The 27033-nt window shown below is 33.1% G+C and overlaps 2 protein-coding genes across 6 annotated transcripts; both read left to right on the forward strand.

Annotated features, from left to right (window-relative positions):
* The first annotated feature begins 526 nt into the window (after positions 1-526).
* LOC105324179 (D-aspartate oxidase) lies at positions 527-12342 on the forward strand. Of its 2 annotated transcripts, none has more exons than XM_011423230.4 (12): positions 527-673; positions 1421-1628; positions 6746-6860; positions 7495-7577; positions 7847-7912; positions 8300-8354; positions 9886-9987; positions 10670-10731; positions 11011-11128; positions 11394-11492; positions 11584-11725; positions 11866-12342. In XM_011423230.4, exons 2-11 carry the CDS (start codon positions 1435-1437, stop codon positions 11689-11691), a joined length of 1002 nt encoding a protein of 333 aa, XP_011421532.3. In that variant the 5' UTR covers positions 527-673; positions 1421-1434; the 3' UTR covers positions 11692-11725; positions 11866-12342. The 2 variants fall into 2 exon arrangements, with proteins under 2 accessions (XP_011421532.3, XP_019921053.3); XM_020065494.3 differs by lacking the exon at positions 527-673 and adding an exon at positions 684-767.
* Positions 12343-13602: 1260 nt separating this feature from the next.
* LOC105317035 (D-aspartate oxidase) lies at positions 13603-25729 on the forward strand. 4 transcript variants are annotated; one of them, XM_034443160.2, is made up of 11 exons: positions 13603-14875; positions 20618-20816; positions 21091-21205; positions 21786-21871; positions 22005-22070; positions 22571-22625; positions 23015-23116; positions 23207-23268; positions 23469-23586; positions 24794-24892; positions 25359-25729. In XM_034443160.2, the coding sequence occupies exons 1-11, from the start codon at positions 14830-14832 to the stop codon at positions 25467-25469; spliced, it is 1059 nt and encodes a 352-aa protein (XP_034299051.2). In that variant the 5' UTR covers positions 13603-14829; the 3' UTR covers positions 25470-25729. The 4 variants fall into 4 exon arrangements, with proteins under 4 accessions (XP_034299051.2, XP_034299054.2, XP_011411861.3 ...); XM_034443163.2 differs by lacking the exon at positions 13603-14875 and adding an exon at positions 14969-15785 and having other exon boundaries at positions 25359-25727; XM_011413559.4 differs by lacking the exon at positions 13603-14875 and adding an exon at positions 16636-17972 and having other exon boundaries at positions 25359-25727.
* Positions 25730-27033: the final 1304 nt, after the last annotated feature.

Raw genomic sequence — 27033 nt, forward strand, 5'->3', positions numbered from 1 at the left:
TTTTGACAACTGATTATATAAAATATCAATTCGTTAAATTAAATTCAGCTCGTTGCATTATGACATCATTGGAATACACTTGATGCTTTAATTCTTGAAACCGCAGATTTGTAATGTATATGGATCATGATGGATTATAATTTATAATCTTGAACAGTTGTATAATGAGTGGTCGACCCCCCCCCCCCCCCCCTTGCATTCTTATTCTATATCTGGATGTTGAACTAAATTTACTAGCTGTACTATAATTATAATAATTTTCATTGCGTTATACAGCTTATTGGACCACTTATAACATCTTACACGTATGCTATTCTCTCTTATGTGCAATGATGAGCGAGTAAATATATTTATAAGACAAAACATATTCAACTTTTCACAATATTTGTGAAACAAAATATCTAAAGAGTTCGTCGAAACAGGCTGGCATTGTGCAATTGTGTTAGATATGAATAGCAGAACTTAAAACCTTATCTGTGTGGTGCAAGATGTAATGTAGGTCACCTCAAAGTTTAAAATTGAATGTCCTGATAAATAACAGGCGTACATGCAGTGGTAAGGAGTGTGCGAGCAAACAAAAAAAAAATCAGTTTTTAGATTCGCCCTGAAGTTTTAAACAGGCATCAGCTGTTTAACGACACGGCCGCCCTGTCTATATAGAAATCAATATCAGGTAAGGAGAATATGATGTTTCCCCATCGCCATCGGACGAATATTCAGTGACGGTTATTGTAAACATTTCTTGTAAACATTTGTTGAAAATACTCGTAAGTTATGTCTTTACAAGGGGTTTATATGAAAAAACCATTTGAAATGCTGATGCGCAGTAAATTCGGGAAGTTATAAATACCGACATACTATAAATATTTACTGGTGTCAAATAGGTTAAAATCAGTTGAATGCAGAACGTAGGAATATTTTCCAGTAATAATCATTATCGAAGCTGTGTATAGAATTCTATGAATCAAAATTATTCATTTTAGCTTTTATGCTACAGCTAACAGTGTTAAAAAAAAATTCACATGTTTGTGTTGTTGGGTTACTGCTCTTTTAATTTACTACGAAAGAGGGGTCGTATCAAAAACCATTTTCAAGGAAGTTTAAGAAACGTAGAATGAAAATGTTTATAAAGTCAATTTTGTTTGCGACACTGTTCGATGTGAATGTTAATTTCTTATATACTAGAAATAAATAAAATATTATATGGTCATTTTATAATGATTTAGATATATATTAAATTATTGTATATATGTGTGAATTAAGGAAATGAATGATAAATTAAGCTTCATTAATGAATATATATTAGAATTCTTAAAATAATATCTTCAAAAACACTTATGAAGATTTATAAACTAATTTAATATGAACTCAAAACATGATATACGAAAGCACAAATTCAGTTATTAATTCATTTCAATAGTATAAAAAGTGACGATGCCTAACATCGCCGTGCTTGGGGCAGGCATAATAGGTGTCTCTACAGCCTTGAACATCCAAAATCTGATTCCATCGGCTCAGGTCAAGATAATCTCGGAGAAATTTGGCCAGGAAACGACAAGTTGGGGCGCTGGAGGGTTATTTCGACCGACTGCCAAATTCATCCAAGGAGTGCCCGAAGAAAAAATACGGTATTAAACTTTGCGTAAAAAGAAATATATATATTAGTTTATAAATCTTACATTGATACAAGTCCGATACAAGTCCAATGTAAATTAGATCTTTGATTCGCTCCTACAACATTAATTGCTACATTTACTTTTTTGTAGATCTAGGTGGAACGGATCAAAGATCTAATTTTAATTAAATTGACCTTGATACGTCATACTTTAACAAAGACAATCATATGCTCCTCCCCCGCTCCATTTTGATTAATAATCAAGCAACGGCAACTGCTATCAACAGAATAGGAGTCATTAGAAGAGCGGGTAAACTTTATAGAGAGATGGAGAATATAATAAAAGTGGATAAAGTTCCCATTATTTTCAAATCAGCTAAATTGTTAGCTTAAATCTGTCCATTAATCTTTAAAAAAAAGGAAACAAACCGAAAGTCTGAAACCTACTGGCTGCTGCAATGTCCATTAGAAACAGTTTATCTTAATCCTTCAGCCAGCTAGCCATTAGCGCTTGCTGTGTGTTTATGTGAGACCAACAATTGTTTACATTATAAATGTTAGAATGCATGGGAAAGCATTAATCTGTGTGAAAGTTTAGTTAGAATAAATGTAGCATCCGAACCCACCACAAGTGTTATCTTTCTACTAAGCAATTTTACAATGGCGACGAGGATTTTTATTCAACTTTGAAGGAAAACACAATGGCAGAATCTGGATTACCGGTTTTTCCTAAATTTCCTGTCCATGCTGAGGGAGCAATAGGTACCCGATGGAGGAAATGGGTACAGAGACTGGAAAACTTATTCGTTGGAATGAAAATCACAGATAACAAGAGGAAACGTGCGCTACTCCTTCATTACGCTGGCGAGGAAGTCTACGACATTTTCGACACATTTGCAGATACAGGGAATGACGAGAATTATGACCAAGCCAAAGATGCGTTGAAAAATTACTTTGAACCAAAAGTAAACAAGGAATACGAGCGGTACGTTTTCCGACAAACGAAGCAATCGGAAGGGGAAACGGTGGACACATACCACACCCGATTGAGACAACTCGTTACAAAATGTGAATTTGCAGACAATGATAGTGAGATCAAGTCTCAGATCATACAGAGCTGCACATCATCAAAATTAAGAAGAAAAGCACTTAGTGAGGAGATGACACTCAACAAGCTACTAGAAACGGCAAGAACATTAGAACTGGCGGAGAAGCAGGCATCGGGAATCGAAAATAACAATTCCAGTGTAAACAAAATACACCAAAAGGAATCAGGACAAAGAACTCATCATTGGAAACCAAGGCGAAATCCAGAGCCGAGAACAAAAGGTACATATAGACAGAGTTCTAAATGTTATAACTGTGGCGGCCATTACCCCCACAAGACAAAGTGTCCAGCATTCAAACAAATCTGTAGTAACTGTGGACGAGAAAATCATTTCGCTGCTTATTGTAAATCAAAACCCCAGTTTAAGAAAAAACATGTTAAACAAATCCAGGACTGTGATGAAGATGATGGATACGTATTCAGCGTCAGGAACAACTCTACAACAAAACAACCAAAGTTTAATATTACGCTTAATGGGCAACGCTTTCACATGTTGATTGACACAGGCTCCAGTGTTAATATTTTGGACGAGGTCACATTTTCCAAACTGCATCCAAAACCTAAACTGAGCAAATCAAGTACAAGAATTTTCGCATATGGTTGTAAAAACGACATAAAAACGTTTGGATATTTCACTGCGACCATTGAAACAAAGTCCAAAATAGCTGTTGGAAAATTCTATGTAGTCGAAGGAAATTGTGGTACACTCCTAGGATACCAAAGTGCCGTAGATCTTGGTATCATACCAGTGATCAATCGTTTGTCAACAGATGTGAATGAAATATGTGAAGAGTTTGCTGACCTGTTTCAAGGAATTGGAAAAATAAAAGATGTAAAAGTGAAAATTCACGTCGATAAAAGCATCAAACCTACTGTTCAGCCTCACCGACGGATACCTTTCCATTTACGAAAGAAAGTAGAAGCAGAGTTAAGAAGGCTTGAGGATCTTGACATCATCGAGAAAGTAGAAGGCCCTACACCTTGGGTTTCACCAATTGTCGTTGCACCCAAACCGAAAACACCAGATGAAATTAGGATGTGCGTGGATATGCGTTTACCTAATAAGGCAATTCAAAGAACAAGACATATCACACCTACAGTTGATGACATAATTCATGATTTAAATGGAGCCAAAATCTTCTCAAAATTGGATATGAATGCAGGGTATCACCAAATTGAATTGGAAGAGCAATCAAGATACATAACGACGTTCACAACTCACGTAGGATTGCGCCGATATAAACGTCTCAACTTTGGCATTTCATCAGCTGCTGAAATTTTTCAAGAGACTGTTAGTGAATCACTCCAAGGCTTACAAGGGGTAAAGAATATGAGTGACGACATCATAGTGTATGGGGAAACACAAGAACAACATGATACGCGTTTAAGAAAAGTCATGGAACGGCTACGGGAGCGCAACATAACACTAAACCGACCAAAATGTGAGTTTAACAAACAAAAGCTATCTTTTTTTGGCTATGTATTTTCCGCAGATGGCATTTCAGCTGATCCTGCTAAAATACAAGCTATCAAGTCAGCGAAAAGTCCAACAAACACAAGTGAAGTGAAAAGTTTTCTTGGAATGACAAATTATGTATCTAGATTTATTCAAGATTACTCAACAATTACGCAACCGATAAGGATTCTCACACAGAAGAATATGGCGTGGAAGTGGGAAACGAAACAACAGTTGGCGTTTTAAAAGCTAAAGAATTCACTTACAAGTGATACTGTTATGTCATACTATGACCAGAACAAATCAACGGAAGTAGTTGTTGATGCAAGCCCAGTTGGACTTGGAGCTATCCTTTCCCAGGAAGGAAAAATTGTTGCGTATGCAAGCAGATCATTGACCCAAGTAGAACAACGTTATTCACAAACAGAAAGAGAAGCGTTAGCCATCGTTTGGAGCTGCGAACATTTTCACTTGTACATATACGGATCCAGGTTTACATTGGTTACTGACCATAAACCGCTAGAAAGTATATTCAACAATCCGAAATCAAAACCCCCTGCAAGGATTGAAAGATGGCGTTTGCGTTTGCAAGCATATGATTTTCATGTCAAATATAAGAAAGGAGTTGACAACCCAGCCGACTATATGTCCAGACACCCGGATATACGAACCGATGAGAATGGATCAAAAGAAGAAAAAATAGGGGAAGAATTTGTCAACTTTGTTGCACAACATGCTGTCCCAAAAACTGTTACTTTATTGGAAGTAGCGGAAACCACAGCAAATGATGCAAATCTACAAATGGTTATTCAAAATCTGAGGACTGGAAAATGGAAAACTAAATCTGACAATATGTCAATGCAGTCGTTTTACAAACTAAGGAACGAGCTGTGTATTGGAAAACATGAAGAGATGGAAATTCTTTTAAGAGGATCAAGACTAGTGATTCCTTCATCACTACAGAGGAAAATAGTCGACATAGCACATGAAGCACATCAAGGCATTGTTAAAACGAAACAATTGCTAAGGGAAAAAATTTGGTTCCCTGGAATCGACTCAATGGTAGAAAACCTATGCAAATCTTGCATCCCATGTCTATCATCTGTTCCTGCCAACAAGATAGAACCGTTGAGGATGTCAAAGCTACCAAACAAACCGTGGTTGGAAGTAAGCGTAGATTTTGCGGTCCTTTCCCATCCGGAGAATACTTACTAGTGGTAATTGACGACTATTCGAGATATCCGGAGATAGAAATTGTATATTCAACTTCAGCAAGATCAACAATGACGAAATTGGATAAGATTTTTTCTACACATGGAATTCCGAATATTGTCAAGACAGACAACGGACCTCCATTTCGAAGCCATGAATTTAACGAATTTACGAAATATATGGGATTTACGCACCGTAAAATTACACCATTATGGCCAAGAGCTAATGGAGAAGTTGAACGGTTTATGCGGACCATAGGGAAAGTTGTCAAAACATCGCATGCAGAGAGCCGCAATTGGAAACAAGATATTTTCCAATTTCTGAGAAATTACCGAGCAACGCCCCATTCTACAACAAAAGTTCCACCGGCGGAAGCTTTATTTGGAAGAAATATAAAAGTTCGTCTTCCGGAAAACCCTAAAACAACGAAATTCAGAAAAACGGAAATGCGGAGACGGGATGAAAATCAGAAACAAAAGATGAAACATTATGCAGACAAGAAAAATAATGCGAAGCATTCATCTTTAAGAAAGGAAGACAGAGTTATTGTTCAACAAAAGAAACGCAATAAACTATCTACTCCGTACGAAATTGAGCCATTGGAAGTCATAGGGAAAAAGGGATCCATGATAACAGCATCAAATGAAAACAAAACCGTTACAAGAAACTCCAGTGCATTCAAAGAAATAAAACCAGCAGAAGTTATTATTGACCAGTCTGATAAATGCGATAACGGAGATGTAAACAACCCAGAAACCAACACAGAAACAACGAAGTCTCCAGATGCGATACCAATGACTCCGCGCTATAATTTAAGGCAGAAAACAAATCGTCCAGCATATCTAGATGATTATGTTTCCAAGTAAAAGATAACAAGTCGTGTTGAGAGGCATAATAATCCTCTGGCTTGTTCCGTGTAGTTTAGTTTTATAATCAATCTTGTAGTTATTAAATATGTATAAATGTTGTGAGTGACTGATAACATCTTATAAACAAAAGGAACATTTCTATTTACATTTAATTTGGACAATGTTAATATCAGTGATAATTTCATAAGAGACTTTCATAAACAAACAATAAATGAACACAATTAAAATTCAAAGGAAAGGAGGGATGTAATGTCCATTAGAAACAGTTTATCTTAATCCTTCAGCCAGCTAGCCATTAGCGCTTGCTGTGTGTTTATGTGAGACCAACAATTGTTTACATTATAAATGTTAGAATGCATGGGAAAGCATTAATCTGTGTGAAAGTTTAGTTAGAATAAATGTAGCATCCGAACCCACCACAAGTGTTATCTTTCTACTAAGCAATTTTACAGCTGCTTAAAGATGTGATCTGAATTATATTGCAGGAGATGGGCTCGGGTAGGATGGGATTTCTACTCTTCTCTTGCAGTGTCAGATAAAGCTAAAGATTCGGGGATGCAAATAGTCTCTGGGTTCATACTTAGTCAAACGAAGGTCGAGGTATGTTGAAAGAGAAATGCAGGCACACGAATACGAATGTTTTGCATTACCCGGGTTTTAAATGACTTGCTTTTCTTCTTAAATAAGATTCTAATGATTATGAAAAAGATATGTATAATTTGAGAGCAATCAGTTTATACTTCGGGAATTAAATTGTATGGTCAACAAATCAAATCATCCTTAAAATTGTAGAAATGAATTTTTAAGCCGTATACTATGTTTAGCGAAGAGAAAATCTTCCCATTTTAGCATTAAAAAACATTGAATAATTTCCTATATTATGACACTTAGCTCTTTTCTAAAGGAAATTAATATACATATAGTCTTAACATGACCAGGACCATCCAACCTCTTAATGCAGAGCATATTGTAAGAAAAACATGGGGAAGTAACAATCATTAATCTGAAAAAAGGAAACTTCAGTATAAGCGTACCCCGAGTCACAATGATATAGTGTTGGAATTAGCGGGATGTTAATATGTTCACAGCGTAAACAGACTGAGTTTTCCCCCAGACAGGGGGAATTTTGTTTAATATTACCCGAATGTTCTTTGATTTAACATTTGAGAAAAGTATAGTTAATTTGAATACAGTTATCTGTCGTCATATGTAAGATTTTCCTTATTTATTTTAGAACCCGTTATACAAGGATTCTGTTTATAGCTTCCACGAAATCAGCAGAAAAGCGGCAACAGAACTCGGATTTGGGCACTATAAGTGAGATGATTTTGTTTGATCATTTCATATACATCTCGTAGTGTTGAAATTATTAATCATTTTTAACGAGTTTCTTGAAAGTTTACTCCGTCAAAATCATTTTTAGAGAGAGAGAGAGAGAGAGAGAGAGAGAGAGAGAGAGACTTTAACCGAAAAATATTGTCTTGTCAATTTAAAATTAAGTTTTCAACTATTTGTAATATTATTGTAGATCCAAATTCAAATTCAATGACTTGTAAGATAATTTCTGTTTTGTTTTGTACCTGTAGGTATGTCTATCAGGTGACTACTGTGATAGCCATAGTAAGGGATTACCTACCTTACCTTTTCAAAAGGTACATGTATAGCTTAATTAAGGGCATGGTCACGATTTTGGTCAAAATTTATTTTTCCGTCTTTAATGTTTACAATGCTTTTCTAAGGCATAGTCAAAGTAAATTTGAGTGTCAGTGGTCGAGTTATAAGCGAGATATACAATTCAAAATAACAAATATAATGAATAAGTTGATATATAAATGATATATTATTTTTAAGACCTTTAACACTTAGACTGAACTTAAACAATTAATGTTTTACAAGTACAGCACATAATATTCTCGGTATTGTGGCATACTTAGACATTTTTGTGACAAAGTTTCGGAGCAGAATTGCCTTTACAGAATAAAGATATCATAGAAAGTATATGTATACATTCAAAATTCATTACATGTAATCATTTTCAGATTCGAAGAAAACGGAGGGCAGACAGAACAAAGAAGAATTGACGATTTAAATGAAGTAAGAAAATGCCTCGTAAAACATAATTTGAGAAAATTGCAAAAACTCTGACATACGATTTGAAATTAGTTTAAGTTTAATATTCTATCATGAAAATTATAGATCGATTAAACAACAGGCGCTGCCTCTTTAAGTCCTCTCCATAAATCAAAGTCAATCAAAATTGTACATGGTATTTAGCCAAATAGCATTGAAATTTAAATATACGTATACATGCTTATGAGAATTTGCATTTGAATTTACTTTTACTTTGTATATGTATATACATGTTGGGTTACACTGAAAATTTAAAACAATGTGGAAAAAAACCTTTGATTGGTAATGAAGCGGCAATTTTTTTTTCGGCCCGAATAAGAAATAAATTCTAACTTATTGATAAAGCGAGAAGAAATAACCATAAAAAACAATTAAAATGTTACTGTTCTGTACTACTCCAAATTTCAGTCTGACAAGAAAAACAAGGAAAGTTATCACTTTAAAAGGGCATGGTCACGATTTTGGTCAAAAATTATTTCTCCAATTTTAATATTTACAATGCTTCAGTAAGGCATTTTTAATATGCAACCAACATCTGAGTGTCATTTGTTGAGTTATTGCTAAGTAAACAAAGCCTTTGTTTACATTTTGGATGTTGAAGTTATAATTACAGATTTAGACCAAAAATAATGCATTAAACATTAGGAACTGTTTATTTATGCTTAAAATGAATAAGAAGATAGACAAATCAGTTTGAAAAGGATTTTTACAGGTATATTTAACACATGTAAACAAAAACAGGGCACGAGCCTTGTTTACATGACAAAGAGTTGTGAGCCCTGTATCCTGCTTGTAACTCTACGATTGACTCTCAAAACTCATTTGATCATTAGAAATGCATTCCTAAAGCATTGTAAATAATAAAAACAGAAAAATAAAATTTGACCAAAATCGTGACCATGCCCCTATAAAATATAAAAAACTGTGTATGTAATACTTCTTCTATATAAATGTTTCGCTAAATACTTGTTCTTTAAACAGTATTTACAAGGAGGAAAACTTCATTTCTACTGCATGATTTAGGACCTACACTCATTAGAAAATTAAATTACCTGCCTGTTTTAATTTTCTTCATTCCGTTAGGATGCTTTTAACTGTTGTGCTTGTCAGTCTGTACGATGCGGTAGTTAACTGTTGTGTGTCTGTTTGTTAGTTATTCGGTCAGTACGATGTGATGGTCAACTGTTGTGTGTCTGTTTGTTTGTCGATCAGAATAATGTGGTCGGTAACTGCTGTGTGTCTGTTTGTTTGTCGATCAGAATAATGTGGTCGGTAACTGCTCTGTGTCTGTTTGTTTGTCGATCAGAATAATGTGGTCGGTAACTGCTGTGTGTCTGTTTGTTATTAGTTTTCGGTCAGTACGATGTGATGGTCAACTGTTGTGTCTATTTTGCAGTTGGTCTGTCAGTAAGAAGTGGTGGGTAATTGTATGTCTGTTTTTCATTCGTCTGTCAGTACGGTGTGGTAGTTAATTGTTGAGTATCTGTTTTTTCAGTTGGTCGGTCAGTACGATTTGGTGGTTAACTGTACGGGTATCGGGAGTCGCTCTCTGTTTGGAGATACTTCCATCTTTCCTGTTCGAGGTCAGCTACTGAGGGTAGGTGCATTAATTATTGATTATTATTATTAAATTATCTTTAAAAAACAAGACAATTTTTGTTTTGTTTGACATGAAATGCCAATTTTGTGCATAAGCACAATAGATTATGATCGGTTAAGGTTACCCAACATTGTTCATTGTTATAATATTATAATGTTGTAATATTATTGTTATAACATTTCTAATATGCTTTTATTATTTATGGATAAAAATGATTAATTAGGGTATTTTTGCCATCTAGCAACAAGCAAGATTCAGAGCTCACAACTTTTCATAACGCAAACAAAGCTAAGGCCATGTTTTTGTTTGCATATCGAATGCTGAGTAGAAAATACAAGTTTGAATCTGAAAAACTTTAGACTGTTTATTTGTGTTCATAACGAATTAGCAAGGAGGAAAAACTGCTAAAACAGAAATTATGCAGGTATATTGAACAAATGTAAACAATATAAAAGATGGCTTGAACCGTGTTCACATCACATTAAGTTGTGAGATCTGCATTTTTTTAACACGACAACATTCAGATATAAAAAACAAATTGAATCAAATAAAGCATTTTAAATATCGAAAACTAATTTTGATCACAAATCATGACCATGATCCTTTTATATTTGTTTTAGAATGTCGAAGACAATTTATCTTCTTGTTTATAATGACATTAAAAAAATATGCATTATAGGTAAAGGCACCATGGATAAAGAATTTTATATACACAGAGGACGATGCTTATCTGGTCCCAAAGTAAATATTTACAGATTTAAAGTAGTAACTTAATGATAAAGCAGTGAGAACAATGAATTATGTATGTATGAAATATGCGATAGTCTTGTAGAATATTTTAATATTTGATAATTTTTATAACTTTTTTGAAAATAATTTTCATTAAAAATTGAAATAATTCATTCAGAAAGTATCAAAACGTACACATATAAATAAACATTCAGCATTTGAATTTGACATTCATGCTTTCATTCAAGTTTTTAAACATTATAGTGAGTCAATTCTTTTTTCTCAAAATAGTGGTGAATTACTGGTGGTAGGAGGTTGTCGACAACATAATAACTACAATTTAAATATAGAAGCTAGCGACAGCAAGGCGATCCTTGAGAGGTGTTACAAGATCTGTCCGGAACTAAAGGTATGGTTATCAAGTAAACGTATAACATTTTGTATTCAAATGCGTTATTAAACTCAGTTCAAATGCATAATTAAACTCAGTTCACAACGACCGTCTAAAATTTGGTTTAAAATATAGAAAAAAAATCCTTGCAACAATTATGTATCTAATACATTTCTCTATGTCTTAAACTACATTTGTGTTCAGTAACCAACATTTTGTATCCTTTTTACTGCTTGACGCCATTGTGGTATTTCGGACCTTTGATTTTTTTTATATCTATAAGGGTGCTGTGATTGATCATGAATGGACCGGACTTCGACCTACACGTGTCCCAATTCGTATAGAAAAGGAAATTCTCCAGTTAAAGAAAGGACGCTTAGTTGTAAGCCTCCTCTCTCTTCCTCTCTCTCTCTCTCTCTCTCTCTCTCTCTCTCTCTCTCTATTGTAATGATCGAGAAACACATCTTTTACAGGTTGTTCATAACTATGGTCATGGTGCTAATGGAATTTCTATGAGCTGGGGAACCAGCATGGATGCTGCAGAACTAGTCAAAGATGCATTATTAAGTTCAAAACTTTGATGACATTGCACTGTAGAAGAAGAATAAAAACCAGGCAAGTGGCTTGGGATGATGCCCTTTCTTTTCTCTCTTTTTCTCGGTCTATCTGTCTGTAGCCTGCTTGTCATCCATTTGTCTGTCTGTCTGTCTCCCCCTCTCTCTCTCTTGATTGTTATGATGAATACATTTTTTCAGGTTGTTCAATACTATGGTCATGGTGCTAATGGAGTTTCTATGAGCTGCGGAACCAGCATAGATGCAGCAGAACTAGTCAAAGATGCATTATAATGTTAAAAACTTTTATAACCTTTCACATGTCTTTTTTCATATTTAATTGAATCTAGTATGTTTTTTTAAATGTATTTATACATTATATTTTGTTGTCTACACCAATGTTATTATACTGTATTTTTAAGAAATAGCTGATAATAGTGATTCGAATGGGATTTTATGATAGAGGCTTTTCACTTTGCTTAATCTTATGATATCTGAAAAACCGCACGCCTATTTTTTAAATCATTATGGTTAGATCCTCGGTGATGATTTTGTCATTGTTATTTAAATCTTTCAACAAAGTTTTCAATTTTCATGTATTCAAGAAAAACATTCAAGAATTAGATTATAATATGTATGTAATGTTGTCAATATATAAAAAGTTACCAAAAATTGTGATTCACGAGTTACTTAAAATTTCATACGGTATGATTTCAATTTGACCATTGACCACTGGTACTTCAGTTTGGGGATCTGATCTAAAACATCATAACACAATCCGACGATTGAAAATGCCAGATGGTGTCACGAAATAGTTAATATTTTTGTTAATGTTTGTGCGCATTTTTGTGCTTCTATTATGAAGCTCTCTTTACTTTATAGCATGCAACAAACCTAATGGATTCCTTTATTTGAAGTACAATGAATATAACTATAATATAACTATAATATAACTATAAATTATTTAAAGTGAGCTTTAGGTACAAGGAAAAAGCTGTAAATTTTGAACAGCAGGCATAAAATATGTTAATACTGCACAATCTAGCACCTTTTAAAAACAATTTTCGATAGAGATTAATCATTCCTTACGTTGAAATAAAGGTGGTAGTTGAAATGCAATGGTTGAATTACACTTGAGTATCTGATTCAATTGAAACTAATTTCATCTTCCTACTCAAGATTACATTTCTAGACCTTGTTCTAAAGACACTAAGTATCTCTTAAATGAATAATATTGATTTGTCAACTGATAGCATTTAATAAAATAAGCTCAAACAAAAATAGACTAATGGTAAAAGAATAAAAAGGATATTCCGACTATGTTTTCCCACTGATTCTGTTTTTTGTTAAAAAAAAAAAACAATTGCAAGAACTACAAACCTGTTTGTTGTATCTCATTTCTTTCTTAAGATGACTGTATGAAATACGATGCGAAAAAATGAAATATGCTCAAAATCATCAAAAGACAGCGTATATCTAAAATATGATCATTGAATCACCTCATATCATTAAATACCAGCAGAACAGGTCAGTATAAATTATTCATAACTATAGATGTCCAAGTGTTATCATCATTTAGTTTTTTTTTAAAACTGCATTTATTTTTTCAAAGTGTGTTTAAATCAGCAATATTTTCACAATTAAAGAATCTCTATCATAGTGTAAAGTTTTAAGAGATATTTTTTCATATAAAAAAAAATCCAATGGAAACTAACTCAAGAAGTAAGTCATTGACCTAATGTTTTAAAAATGAAAATCAACAATCTAAGCTCTATAACGTACAATAGATGATTTTTTCCTTATCAACAATGGAACTTTGTTTCGTTTCGATAAACATCATCCTTAAATTCACTGTCTATGTTAATATCTCTCTCTCTCTCTCTCTCTCTCTCTCTCTCTCTCTCTGATAACAACCAAATCTATTTTTGTAAAACGTAAGATAAAGGACGAAATTGACCTCATTAAGAAGCTTGGGTATATCTACTAATATTCAGGGCAATCAATTCCGGATCTACTTGTTATATCCTCAAAGCTTTTGTTAACTTTCAGCAGGTAAGCAATGACTATGACAATGAAATTAATCTCATTAACTGACATTTAATACAGTATAATAAAAAAGTTTATATTTGGGCATGAGTAGTATCAAAAAAAAATCTTGATTGCAAAATATATGTAGCATCACAAACAAATAATCATACTCACCCTTTATCGAATGTTAAAACACATGTATATCTCGGTAAAATGCTGCATTTTCCAACTTTTATAAGTAGTTGTATTTTGTATTGCAAGTTCTGAGCTTACAAAATATTTCAAATACTAATAGAATAGAAAAAAAGGTTCCTTTAAAATACCGAATGCTGCATTTCAAGAAGAGTTTAACTTATCAGTACACCGTGACTGTTTGAATTGATGAATTTGTATGTCAAGTCCAGGTAGTTCAAAGATATCCGCTGATTACATCATATGCGCCAATTTACGGACATCCCGACTGTAATTCAATAACTTGAAGGATGTGAGACTACATCAATATTTTGACATGCAAATGTATTTTCTGTTGGAAGTAATCAAATTAACAAGAAGTTGATCTTTACAATGCATTTAAAAAAGCGTATCACATTTCAGATATTGACTGCGAGTTGTAATCAGGTTTTGATGAAAACGATTAACTCGCTTTACGTATCCAAGTCATCAAGCGCCCTGTTTTCGTCGATGTGCATCTTGTGTCAGTCGTTAATTTTTTAACAATTTTGTCTTCTTTCCTAAACTACTACCTGGCAAATGTTGACCGAATTATATTTTATACATTAGTAGAAGAAACAGAAAAGTATTGAAAAACATGAATGTCATCAAATAAAAAGTTTTATTTCTGTGCATTTAATAAGTAGGTTACAAAATAAACATAGGCTCCTCTTCTAAAATTGTAAAGTTCCTAGCACCAAGCTTAGGGGATCCATTGTAAGGGCATATATATAATAATATGCACAAACTCCTATATACTGCTGGACATCAAGCAGAAAATATTTGCTAGTAGTTTGAATGACAACAAATAGCTCACCTTTGAACATACACCCTTTACTGCATACCTGTTTGAAATTCAGTTCCGGGGGGGAAAAGGATGTAATATAACTTTCATACCTTTTAAAATTATCCATCTAAGAGAGGGCAATGGATGCAGAAGTCAACTTGGTGTTACCTTTATTTCTTTTATCAGGTACTATTCATCTTTCTGTCTTCAGAGCATTTTTCGAAACAATATTTTAATTTTGTGTCTTTATTATTGTTCTATCTTTTCAAAGTTTTGCCAGTGTTTACATACCAAAGTTTAACTAAATGAGAAAAATAGTCTCAAAAAGATGGGATTTTTAGCTTAGTTAACCCGAATAAAGGCACTTTTCTCTTGTGTGATGGAATTATTTATCATTTATTTTTATTTATTTATGTACTATATTACCGCTGTTGTGTCCCCTTACCCACCCCTTAAAATTGGAAAAACAGAACTTAATCTCCTAATCAGGGAAAAAACTTCGCAATCTGATTGATGTTACAACATGTTCTATAACCTCGTTACTTTACATAGCGATATCATTTCATTATAAGTGCATAACACGCACTGTTTGTAATCTAACGATAATCTGACGAAATAAATGTTTAAAAGTGTCTACGTTTGCTCGACTGTGAAATTATGGCACTTTAAATGTAGATTTTTTCGGATGGAGGTTCTGAATTAAAAATGCATCAGTGCTGGAAGCCTGAATAGTGTTTTTAAAGTTTTTAGTCAATATTTTTCTTTCGATGACACATATTTTTTAATGTGTCATATTTGATTTTCTAAAAGGTAATCTTCAAACAAGAATAAACATGTAAAGAAACACTTTGGGATGTTCGGGAGAGTTTGTTGTTGAAATTATCAATAGTTTTACAACACCTCGGAAGCAAAGGGACTTCATTTATAATAGAAAAGAAGTCCGGCGGAATCATGCTCTTTATTATTTGTTCTTGTTTGTTCTTTATTATTTATAGAATCCCTTACCGCTTAAAAAGTTATTTATAAATATCTTATCGTTGTTAACGTATTTAAAATTTAAATCACTGAATTGGAATGTAAGGGTACAAATTGTGAGGTAAGACTTTTTGCAGCATAGTAACTTACATGTAGCTGTCATATTAAACATACTTCATAGTAGTGAACATTCCTTATTACTGATTTTCATGTTTGTTTAATTAAGGGCAATGTCCTAAAGGGATTGATAAGTTTTTTTGAAAGATGTATTATCTACTGACTAGGTTAAATTCAAATTTGTTCAGTCATAGCTTGTGTCTCCTTGGAGTATACAGATTTGGACTAATACAGGGAAACAAAATATAAACTATACTGCATCAGAGCACCGGCATACTAGATTAATCACAAATTGTAGCATTGCAGTAAATAGATTGATTCTTAAATTGTTACCATGAAAATCTTGTATGTATCATGGGACCACATTATTATACCCCCCCCCCCCCCGCGAACAAAGTTAAGGGGGTATATAGGAATCACCTTGTCCGTCTGTCCTTACGTCTGTCTGTCTCTGTCCGTCTGTCTGTCCGTATGTCCGTCCGTATGTCTGTCTGTCAGTCCGTCTGTCTGTGCAATTGTGTCCGGAACATATCTTTCTTATGGAGGAACATTGGTAGCTCTTAATTACTTTACACAACGATTGTTTATGACCTGAGGGTGAATAATGATTTTGATCCAAGATAATGGACCAGTTCAGGGTCACTGGAAGGAAAAGTGCAAAATTCGTGCTCGGTTTATATCTTTCTTATTGAAAAAATTGGAAGTTCTTACTGCAATTGATTATGACCTGAGGATATGTCATAAAGGGTCAGTTGTGTGAGTTCAAGGTCATTGTTTAAAAAAAAGAAAAAATTCTGTGTAATCAATATCTTGTAATGGAAAATGGTAAGAAGCTAAAATTTGAAACAAAGATTGTGAGTGAACTGAGCTTTGGTCTTTTGTGCAAGTTTAAGGTTACTTTAAGAAAAAGGGTGCATCCATTATTTCTTATAGAGAAATACTTTCGTTATTATATTTTCTTAGCGGGGGTATCATTTGTGAGCTTGCTCCCTGTACCTTTAGTTTATATCGGTCCAAATGTCAAGATTTGAAAAAATTTGAATGCTTGCACATAATCTCAAATTATAGTCGTACGTTTATACAAAAGAATATTAAAATGGGGTTTCCCAATAGATTTTATTGGAGACACCTTGCTCCCTCCCTTTGTTGATTCGGGGTTTCGGTTTGAATAAATCTGAATATAGACGAACCACAGGGGCATCGTATCCGCTCTACACTCTATGACATATATAAATAATACACGTGTATTATTTATATATGTCATAGAGTGTAGAGCGGATACGATGCCCCTGTGGACGAACTCTAAGTATGGATGCTTTTTAGAAAAATACTATAAGTAAAAGTGTCGACAAAATATGATAGAATTTCCCCATTAAAACTTTGCATCTCACTTAGACTAAATTTTTTGTCAATTATTGTTCAATTACTCTTAGGAAGAAATCAATATAAGGCAGCCTATTTCCACTATGTGTTTTTGTTACCAATTTATGTCCTCTCCTGCTAAGGACATTTGTTGAAAGGTTGAATTGGCCAACTGGTTAGGAGGAGTCTACAGACAAACTGATAGGCGGCGAAATAGTGTACAGAAACAAGGACAGTGCTTCTACACGAAAATTCATTATCTAATTCAAGTCTTTTGCAATGTCCTTACTTGATACTGTATTTTACATATATTTTCTTACTAAATGTTTATGCGTTATTTTAAAACACATTATATTGCTCTGTATAGTTTTTAAGAAAAGACCATTAATACCTCGATTCAACTCAATGTAATTACCTAAACATACATTTATAAAACAACTCAAAATACTACGAGACGGGTTTCTAAAATTAATCTCTCAACTGATGAGTGCACCAGTAATCTGCCAAAAATGTGTAACATTTTAATTATAATACGAATAAGAAATCAGAAAAATATTATTCTTTTCCTGGATCTATTTCCTCCACGCATAATTTCAATTCAATTGCCGTGCTCCTAGTGTTACTGTTTTGTACGGCGTACGCTTCTGACCAAAGGTAATTGTGACACAAAAACGCTTTCGTAGCAAATTAAACAGGTCAGGCAAACAATTTTTGTTTCAACAATGTTTACGTAATTTTGAACTAAGTTTAACCCCGTTTCTCTAAACCCTTGTTTGCACCGGCAAGTAGATCCACTCGGCCATTATGGGTGATGGATTAACTCCAACAAGTAAGAATGTGCATCTTTTTTAATCCATTCTTGTTGATATCAAGGTTAGACGACACGTTCCTCATTTTTGTATGGCTTTTACCAGCAATTACATATTAATTTACTACTTGTTTGACAAGCTTTCTTGCGAACAATTAGGGTACCTTGCCAGGCATTTTTGCAAGATACTAGATTATGCAATTTCCGATACAATCTTATTTAAAATACACTTGCATTGCTGATATAAAACTTTTTGGTATACATATATATATTTTTTTAAAATTAATCATTTCAAAAATGATAATAAATAATAAAAATTTAACTGGAACTCTTTTTTACAAGGAGATACAAATAAAAATACTCGAAGAACGTGTCGTCTGATCTTTACCTTTTTCTCCCGGTTTCTTTTATATTACTATGTTTAAATGTTATCTATGTGTGTATATACATGTAATTCAATGTAGGACTATATACGATACAAACTATGATACAAACGTTTAAAACTCATCAGTGTGTTTAGGTACGGTTATTTTTATCACATTTTTAACTGTTTAAGCTGTATGGACGTCAGGATAAAACAAGAAATCATCTTGACGCAAGCGTCAAATGGGCCGCAAAAAATATAATTGTTGTATGAGTCATTGGTTGTTTACATTAAAACACACCACAAAATAGAAAATAAAATTTGGTTGTACTAATTTTTATGGTAAATTTTAATATAATTTCAGCAACTTGTTTTGAAGTTTAACTTTTTACTATTATCACAAAGAATCGAGTTCGTTACTGTAAGCATTTCTAACGGTAATTGTTTGATCATTGCCATAGTATGAAGTAATGGAAAACACATTGATTTGTACAATTCAAAGTTCAACTCATCATTTTTCTCTTGGAGATTATGTATTTCAAACCAATTTGTTTTTTTTTGTTGCATCGTATTGAATGAAAACTTAATGCATTAGTTTATATGAATTTAAGAGACCACATGATAAAATAGAAATTGATTAGTTTAAATTTTTCAGTCAATTCAAATTTTCATTTCTGTCATATTTTTGCGTAAATAATTGAAATTGATGTCATTTCATGATATTTTCTACCACATTTTACATGGAAATATAATAAATACACACACAAAGTCATTTTATTTGACACGGCACACAGAAATTCAAATATATCATTTATAAAAAATTTAATGACATTCAGGTCTTTAGTATTTTAGGTCTTTAGTATGTACCGCATACCGATCCCGATGCATTGTTTTGAAAAGAATGTAAAAACTCCGAAGTTTTCCGAATAGATTATAGTCTCGATAAAAACGCGCCAAACACGACAATCTATTAAGTATGACCTACTAGTATTTTTCAATTACGAGTAAAACAAAAAATATGTGATATTTTTTAAAAGGTACATCACATATTTCTATATGCAAATTTACTTTTAATTCATAAAAAATATGCATGGTATTAATTCTATTAAAAAGAACTATCCCGCAGAAACGCAGTAACAATATTTAAATGTGTATCAAACAAGTTGCTGTCCTTTAAAAAAGGACTACAATACGTGGACCATTTGCATGTGTTTCCAACGAAAACGTGAAAGCCTTAAGATTATCAGAGATTCCACCGACTCTAGCCCTCTGCTTTTAACCACTAAATTTGTACGTTGTATTACGTATACATGTATGTATAGCCCTGACCTTTTATCTCAGAATTTAAAGGATTCATACTTCTAAAATAATTTTGATTTATCTATGAATGAAGTTTGCATGTATAGTATCAGGCATTCGGTGAATTCTACTATTTGCGCACACATTACGATTCGCACTACTTTGTTAACTATGCAGTGACAGCTTTGTGTAAATTAAAAATTTCATATTTTGATGCATTTTTCTTGAGATTGAAACTTTTATAGTGACATAATTATTCAATCAAACTTAAATGCTGAAAAAAATTTAATCGGGAGGTTCTCTAGCCTCGACTACTATAAATGTATTTATAAGTTGTGTATTCGGAAAACAACAAAACATTGCAAATTATGCTATTTGATTCATGTTGTAGTTTCGGCATAACATTAACTTATTTCATAAAACTGATAGTTCATATCACATGCCAATCATTTCGTTAGAAGGAATACTTTGTTTCTGTACTATTTACCGACAACTTTACAATTACAGCGCCTTTGAACTTATGTGTGCATATGGCACGGAATCCCGATCCCGATCCAGATAAACGTGTAAGCCTGGTTCCCTGAGCTACCCATTACGCACAGGAACCAAGCTAGCTCATGCGCAGGCTGAATTTCCCCATAGCATCCGGTTTAACCTCGCTTATATATTTTCTGCGTGGACCTCAGGGTCCACGCAATAACGGACCGCCTTCCGGCGGCCCGTAATAAAATTAGGATAGATAGATAAAGAATATATTGGCGAATAAGAGCAAGTTATAGACTTACCATTTTGGTACTTAAACATATTACGTAGCTATGGTGGTACAGGTATAAGTATTTTGATCACTAGGTTACAGTTTTTATTCAGGAATTCTTAATTTCAAGGCACCATAAATCAACGTTGAATTAGCGAAAATTTATCGTGTTTAAAAATTGCGTGAATATAGCGAAATTTTCTTCTGGGAGTTCATTTCCTGCCGTACAGTATTGTAACGTGTTTTCAGTCATGACAGCGAATGTTGTGGTGATTGGAGCTGGCGTGGTAGGTTTATCCACAGCCATCAACATCCAGCGATTGGTTCCTTCTTGTTCTGTGACGATCGTAGCAGAGGATGTCGTAGATGGTACGACCAGCGTCGGGGCAGGCGCAATATTCAGGCCAACTGAAGAATATCTCCCAGGCGTGGACATACAAAGGGCTCGGTATACTTGAACATCAAAACTAAAACCTTTCTTAGAATATGATTTGTCGAAGAGTGTCTTGTACATCTTTTTCCCTAAAAGATGACCGGCGTTAATAATTTGAATCTTTTTTAAGGACATTTTTAAAACGATGTCGTGAGTTGAAGAAGAAAAACATTTGTTTATTGTCAGGCAAAAATTAGCATACCATAGCAAATGTTCGTAACATGATAGAATATTCCTAATTGTTACATACTTTTTTTGTATACTTTGATTAACGGTTTGATATCTCAAGGCAATGGATCCGTGATGGATGGGAGCACTTTTCTTCTCTTGCATTGTCAGAACATTCTGGTCCGGCTGGAATAGCCATCACACCTTCGTTTATGTTGAGTCGAGCGGAGATTAAGGTAAAGGATATACAACTGTTGAATATAATTTGCTCCTTATTCAGTCTTACCCATGTGACACTCTTTTAAAGATTACAACTGAAAGACACATACGACAATAAAACTAAAATGTCATTATCTAAATTAGACCTAGTCTGTAATTTGTAGTAAATACAAGACTTTATATTTACAACAATGCAATATTAATCCTACATTCGATTTCAAAAATAAACAGAAAGTACTTCAGATAACGAGACAAATCTTTTGGCAAACCTTAAGGCGTTTACAGAATATCCAGGGGTGGGAATTAGTGTGACACCTATGGAAATTTCTTACTCATCGCTACAGAGTAGATTTTTCACAAGATACAGTATTAGATCATTTATATGCCTATGATTTCTAGCACAATGAACTTACTGGGATTACACCGATAGCTATGAATAAATACAGTAAATTGCTCTGTACGCTTTTGATAATTAAATCATGTAGGTTTCGTTTCTTTTTAAGTACAAATGTATTAGTTCCTAGATTTTTTATGAAATACTTCTGTTCATTAAACATGCGTCTGACAAATGACTTTTTTGTTCTTACTTCATCCTAGGATCCTTTGTACAAAGATGTTGTGTTCACATTTCACGAACTCAGTAGAGATGAAATGAAAAAGATGGGATTTGACAAACATTTCAGGTATGTAAAGTTCTTCTTAGTCGATGGTTAACTTCATTGAATAATAATGCTATATTCACTAAATAAAGATTTGGTTTTTTTTTTATAAATTGTTAGTTTAAAAAGTTATATGCTTACTTTTTCATGATTGAAGTTATGGCTATCTTGTGACAACCATTGTGATAACAACAAAGTTATACCTGGTCTGGCTTCTGAAGAGGTAAGTATCCAGTACATTTACTAACAACAACGGGGAACTTATATTGTCTTGCTCATTATTAATTTTTCATTCTTGAAAATAACGTTAATTTTTATTAAAATATAGCTTCGTGTTGAATTAATGATAATAATGACCTTTTTGTTTTCATTTACGTGATGTGAAAATTAAGCCGGCAAATGCACAAAACATATCTGGCTTCCCTTTTTTTTCATCATTTTTACAGTGTTTTAACTAGAATTATTTACAGTAGTGTGTTCAAATAACATATTCAGCAATCAAAATTACCTATCCATTTATATAATGTATTATTTACTCTAAACAAGTAGTGTATGTCTTATTTTATGTTTAAAGGCACACGGGTAATTTTTTTAAGCAATCAATAAAATATGTTCAAAACAAAACACAGTTGATCTAGCTCAGTCTCCCTTTCCAAAGAAAACTGTGATCTGTTGATGTGTTTCCTTTAAAATTTGAATTCTCAATGACCAGAGTGTTTCCAGATTTCTACAGAATGGTGGTAAGGTTGAGAAAAGACGTGTGTCAAATATGAACGAGGTAGGACATTTTATTTTCAAAAACGACTTTTCTCATAACAGATATTCATGTACAGTACCCTTTAGAAGTGTAATTGATGCAGTTTGTCATGCAATTTGATGTACAAATCGGTCTTATGGTTGAAATACTGTTGTTGAAATAGTCATTTTGCAAGGTGCTCGGCTTCAGAAACTCTTTTGAAGTGAAAATTTCGGGTCTGTCATACTGTGTCATTGTAGGTACTTTTACATGAACTATTAAGACCCTTAACTGGTTACTGAGTCTGAGACACATGAGACACAAGACACGTGCCTCAATGGAAGGACCTTTAACAACGGCTTAATGGTGATAACCTTAAAAAGACGTACATGATTAATCAATCTTTGACCTGAATATGTTGTTTTTTTCAGTTCCTGGGTCGATATAGGATTGTCGTAAATTGTTCAGCAATAGGAAGTCGACAACTTTTCGGCGACAAATTGATTCATCCAAATCGAGGACAGCTTTTGCGAGTAATTAATTGAAAATATTGCTCATCGATATCTTGAAGTGTACTATTTTCATTTTTTCGATATTTAATGTTCATGTGTAACATTTGCTAGGTCAAGGCACCATGGATAAAATATTGCATATACACTGATGCTGATGCTTACATTATACCAAAGTAAGTTAGTCATCATATTTACATTAAAACAGTAACACATACATACATGCATGCATACATACATACATACATGTACATACATACATACATACATTGTCGTCAGATTAGAGCGATATCAATAGAGTGAAAAGCGACATATCTATAATTTGAAATATTCTTCAAAGACATAAAAATATAACCATCATACTTTTTAATATAAGTCAGGGTTTGGTGGCCGTTGGAGGAAGCCGAGAGGAAAATAACTACGATATATCTATAGATGACAAGGAATCCAAAGCAATTTTGGAAAGATGTTGCAAAATTTGTCCTTCTTTAAAGGTAATGAAAAAATGCAAATGATGTTGCTTATTGCTTGATTATTATCTCAGCAAATGTAGCATTATTGCGCCCTTTTTAGTAGTCTTTCCATTTATACATGTAAATATACAAGTTCAAATACATCTATTTGTAATAAATAAATTATTGTATCTCAGTAAATGTAGTATTATTGTGCCCTTTTTAGAACTGTTTCCATTTATACATAGCAAGGACAAATACATCTATATGTTATAAATAAATTATTGTATAGAAAGTTAAAAACAACGTTTTGTGTATCTCACCTGTAGAATTGAGAATTTGAAAATATTTAATATTTAGTAATTGATGTAAATATGGACAAATGGTAGCACCATATAGATGTTCTTACAAAATACTGACAATTCTCACAAGAATTAAGTGATTTACAGCGGGATTTCAGGATTTTGAATAATATGAATTATTTATTTATTTATTTAATTATTTTGAATAAAATGTCACCTTTGCAGTGAAGTGAATGAAAAGAATTTGAATGAAATCTCGCAACGTGTTGTCTGTATTTTAAAGTTTTATAAGAAGTAGATTAACCAAACGTCTGTGACTATGTGTTGTATTTATCATCGATGCTGAAATACTAAGCTATACTCTGTCCCAAGATATTTTGGATTCACGTTTGGACGATTTTTAATAAAAATACACTTACCTGTGAAAGAAGTGCAATTGAAATAGTTGAAAGGGATATTTTCCAAGATAATTTCATTGACACATTATCATCTTTCACTCGGAAAAATTTACAGGAACGAAAACAGATTCCTTACGGAGATTTATAATGGGGAATGTTTACATCTTTTCTCCATTCGGAATACACTCGGAATACATCGCGCAATATTTCAACGTTATCATCCGGGCTTGCTGCAATGCAAAATCTCCGTAGACATCACATTTTTTAGCATTGTATTGAAACCTGATAAGCTAACAGGGGCGTTTTGACTGAGAAATCTTGGAAATTTTTCATACTTTTGAATGAACATCGTTTGGATCCTGAGGTATTTATAAATATCAAACAATTAAGCCAAACGTGAATCCAAAATATCTTGGGACAGAGTATAGTAGATGTTAACTATTTGTAAAACTAAAAAACATGTTAACATTTTGTCAATTTTGTATTTTCTTGCATTGAACAGGAGTTGATTAATGCATTTTAGTATTTTACTTTATATATGCACAACAGAGGGCAGAGGTCGATCACGTATGGGCGGGGTTAAGGCCAGTACGATCACCTCTCAGGATTGAAAAGGAAATTATCAAAGTTGAGAACGATCAATTAACAGTGAGTGTGAAATGCAAATATTCAAATGTATGAATTTACTGTATTCATATTTGTTTATTGTTTATCATTTCATAGTAATTTTCACGATTTTCAAAACTAGATTTTTATTGCATTTAATAGAGTTTTATACATAACAATATAATATATGAACAGAATTTTAAGTAATAATATATGCCCTTGTAAAACTTCCTCTAAATTAACTATAAATGTAGTTATCATTTATTTAATATTTATTCAAGTAAAAGCATTTTCATGTAAAAATTAATTTTTAGCGACAATAAAATCAAACATTTTTTTTTAAAAGATAAGGGTTAATAGATTAGGTGATAAAGTCAAGATTTTAAAGAAATAAATAAAAATGGGAGAATGATATTCTTGTTATAAATAGCAAATGTCAAGAAAAGATTAATTTGCATCAAAGAATTCTAAATTCTTACTAAAAAGATTTTGTCTTCTTTTAATAAAGGTGGTTCATAACTACGGGCATTGCTCGGATGGTATTGCCCTGAGCTGGGGAACAGCTGTGGAGGCTGCCGGAATGGTCAGAGACTGCCTCAAATGTTCTTCCAAACTTTAAAATATTGACACTGTTTAACGTGAATACAATTAATAGTACTGGATTTAACTCAACATGTAATGCGGATGTGCAATTGATTACCATGTTAAACAAAAACAAGTACGGTTTTTCTACATTACTGAAATATAAAGTGATAAGTCGCAAACAATGTTTATGAGTTTTACTTCTCTTACAATGCGGATTAATATTTGATTCCAATGTATAGTTCTATGATGTTATGGAAGAACAAAGTGTAATCGGTTTTAAAAAATTGTACATTCTCAATGTTTATATTATCTTCGATGAGTTTCATTACTTAAGGGGGGGGGGGGGGGGGGGGTGGGGGTCCGCCGTGGACCAAAATGTAAACAATTCTTGAACTGACATTTCAAACCCAAAGACTGACCAAAACTGCTGTCAAAAGATCCAAAGGCAATAAATGTATGGTTTTAATTGTTTTGTATGCAAATTGCGCACACAGGTACATTGCCATTTTTAATCACTTAGAACTGCGCAGCTGGAGACTTAAATAAAATACTGAATTCAATTATTCAAGCAAGGAATTTATCGAAGCAATGAAATACACGTCTTTACGAAAGGAGTCTTCTCGTTATCAGACATACTTCTTATATTAAGAAATTCGTGAAATTTTTACACAGTCAAACAGATCGTATAACCAAATGATTGTATCATCTTGCTTTAGTATCAAGGTAGGCCAAGGTCACTACCTTTTTTTCTCAACTTAAAAACTGACAAAGATAAACATACATGTAGTCATCTGCAGTTATGTAGACATATGTTTTAGATATGAAGTTTCTATTCTTCACTGAAAATATAGAATATCAGAATGTCTATCAGCTTATACCACTAAATTGAAATATTTATTGCTTAGCCCGCATTTCCTTTAATTTTCTTCAATTTTGAAGATATTAAGATCTTTTTTCTATGATTCAAACAATAAGATATTTCTGATTTTTACATATTATAAAGACCTAAAGATATGAATTGACAAAAAGCTAATACATATGTAGATAGTAGGATATCCTTAGCATATAAGTACTACGGAGTTTTGCGAGTTTCCTACGAATGTCGAAGATTTATTGCGACTATGTACACGAGTGCAGTGCAAGTGTCGAGCGAAAGTCTACGAATACTTTAGGCACGATTGTTTTGAACATGCTCAAAACAATCACCGCGTTTGCAGTTGGCGATTTGCTGCGATGAAGGAACAGAGCCTACGATGAAGGAAGAAAGCTTACGACTTTCTCTATGATAAACCCCGATTATTGAATTCGTACACTATCGTATCGTGACAGTGTGACAGGGGCTTTAATGTCTAGATTTTATATTTGACTAAAAGCACCATAATTCTATGAAATAGACTATAAACATGAGGTACGAATTTTACTGCGAAAGCGAAAGGGTCAAATAAAACCACGTGGTCTAAAATTTAAATGACAATTGTGAAATTAATATTCCGCTGGCTGACTGTCTTAGCTTTTTAAAAAGCTAACCTTGATAATACGAGGATTGATCCAAAAAATATGTCACAAAGTGCATTACGCCGGTATTTAGCACTCTAGAA

Source organism: Magallana gigas, chromosome 3, assembly GCF_963853765.1.
Source record: "Magallana gigas chromosome 3, xbMagGiga1.1, whole genome shotgun sequence".
Lineage (NCBI taxonomy): Eukaryota > Metazoa > Mollusca > Bivalvia > Ostreida > Ostreidae > Magallana > Magallana gigas.

Coding starts and splice junctions, on each gene's coding strand:
- LOC105317035 (XM_034443160.2), top strand. CDS start 14,830: ATGGATGCAGAAGTCAACTTGGTGTTACCTTTATTTCTTTTATCAG. Junction 20,817..21,090: donor GTGGACATACAAAGGGCTCG/GTATACTTGAAC, acceptor TGATATCTCAAG/GCAATGGATCCGTGATGGAT. Junction 22,626..23,014: donor GTGTGTCAAATATGAACGAG/GTAGGACATTTT, acceptor TGTTTTTTTCAG/TTCCTGGGTCGATATAGGAT.
- LOC105324179 (XM_011423230.4), top strand. CDS start 1,435: ATGCCTAACATCGCCGTGCTTGGGGCAGGCATAATAGGTGTCTCTACA. Junction 9,988..10,669: donor TTCGAGGTCAGCTACTGAGG/GTAGGTGCATTA, acceptor TATGCATTATAG/GTAAAGGCACCATGGATAAA. Junction 10,732..11,010: donor GATGCTTATCTGGTCCCAAA/GTAAATATTTAC, acceptor TTCTCAAAATAG/TGGTGAATTACTGGTGGTAG.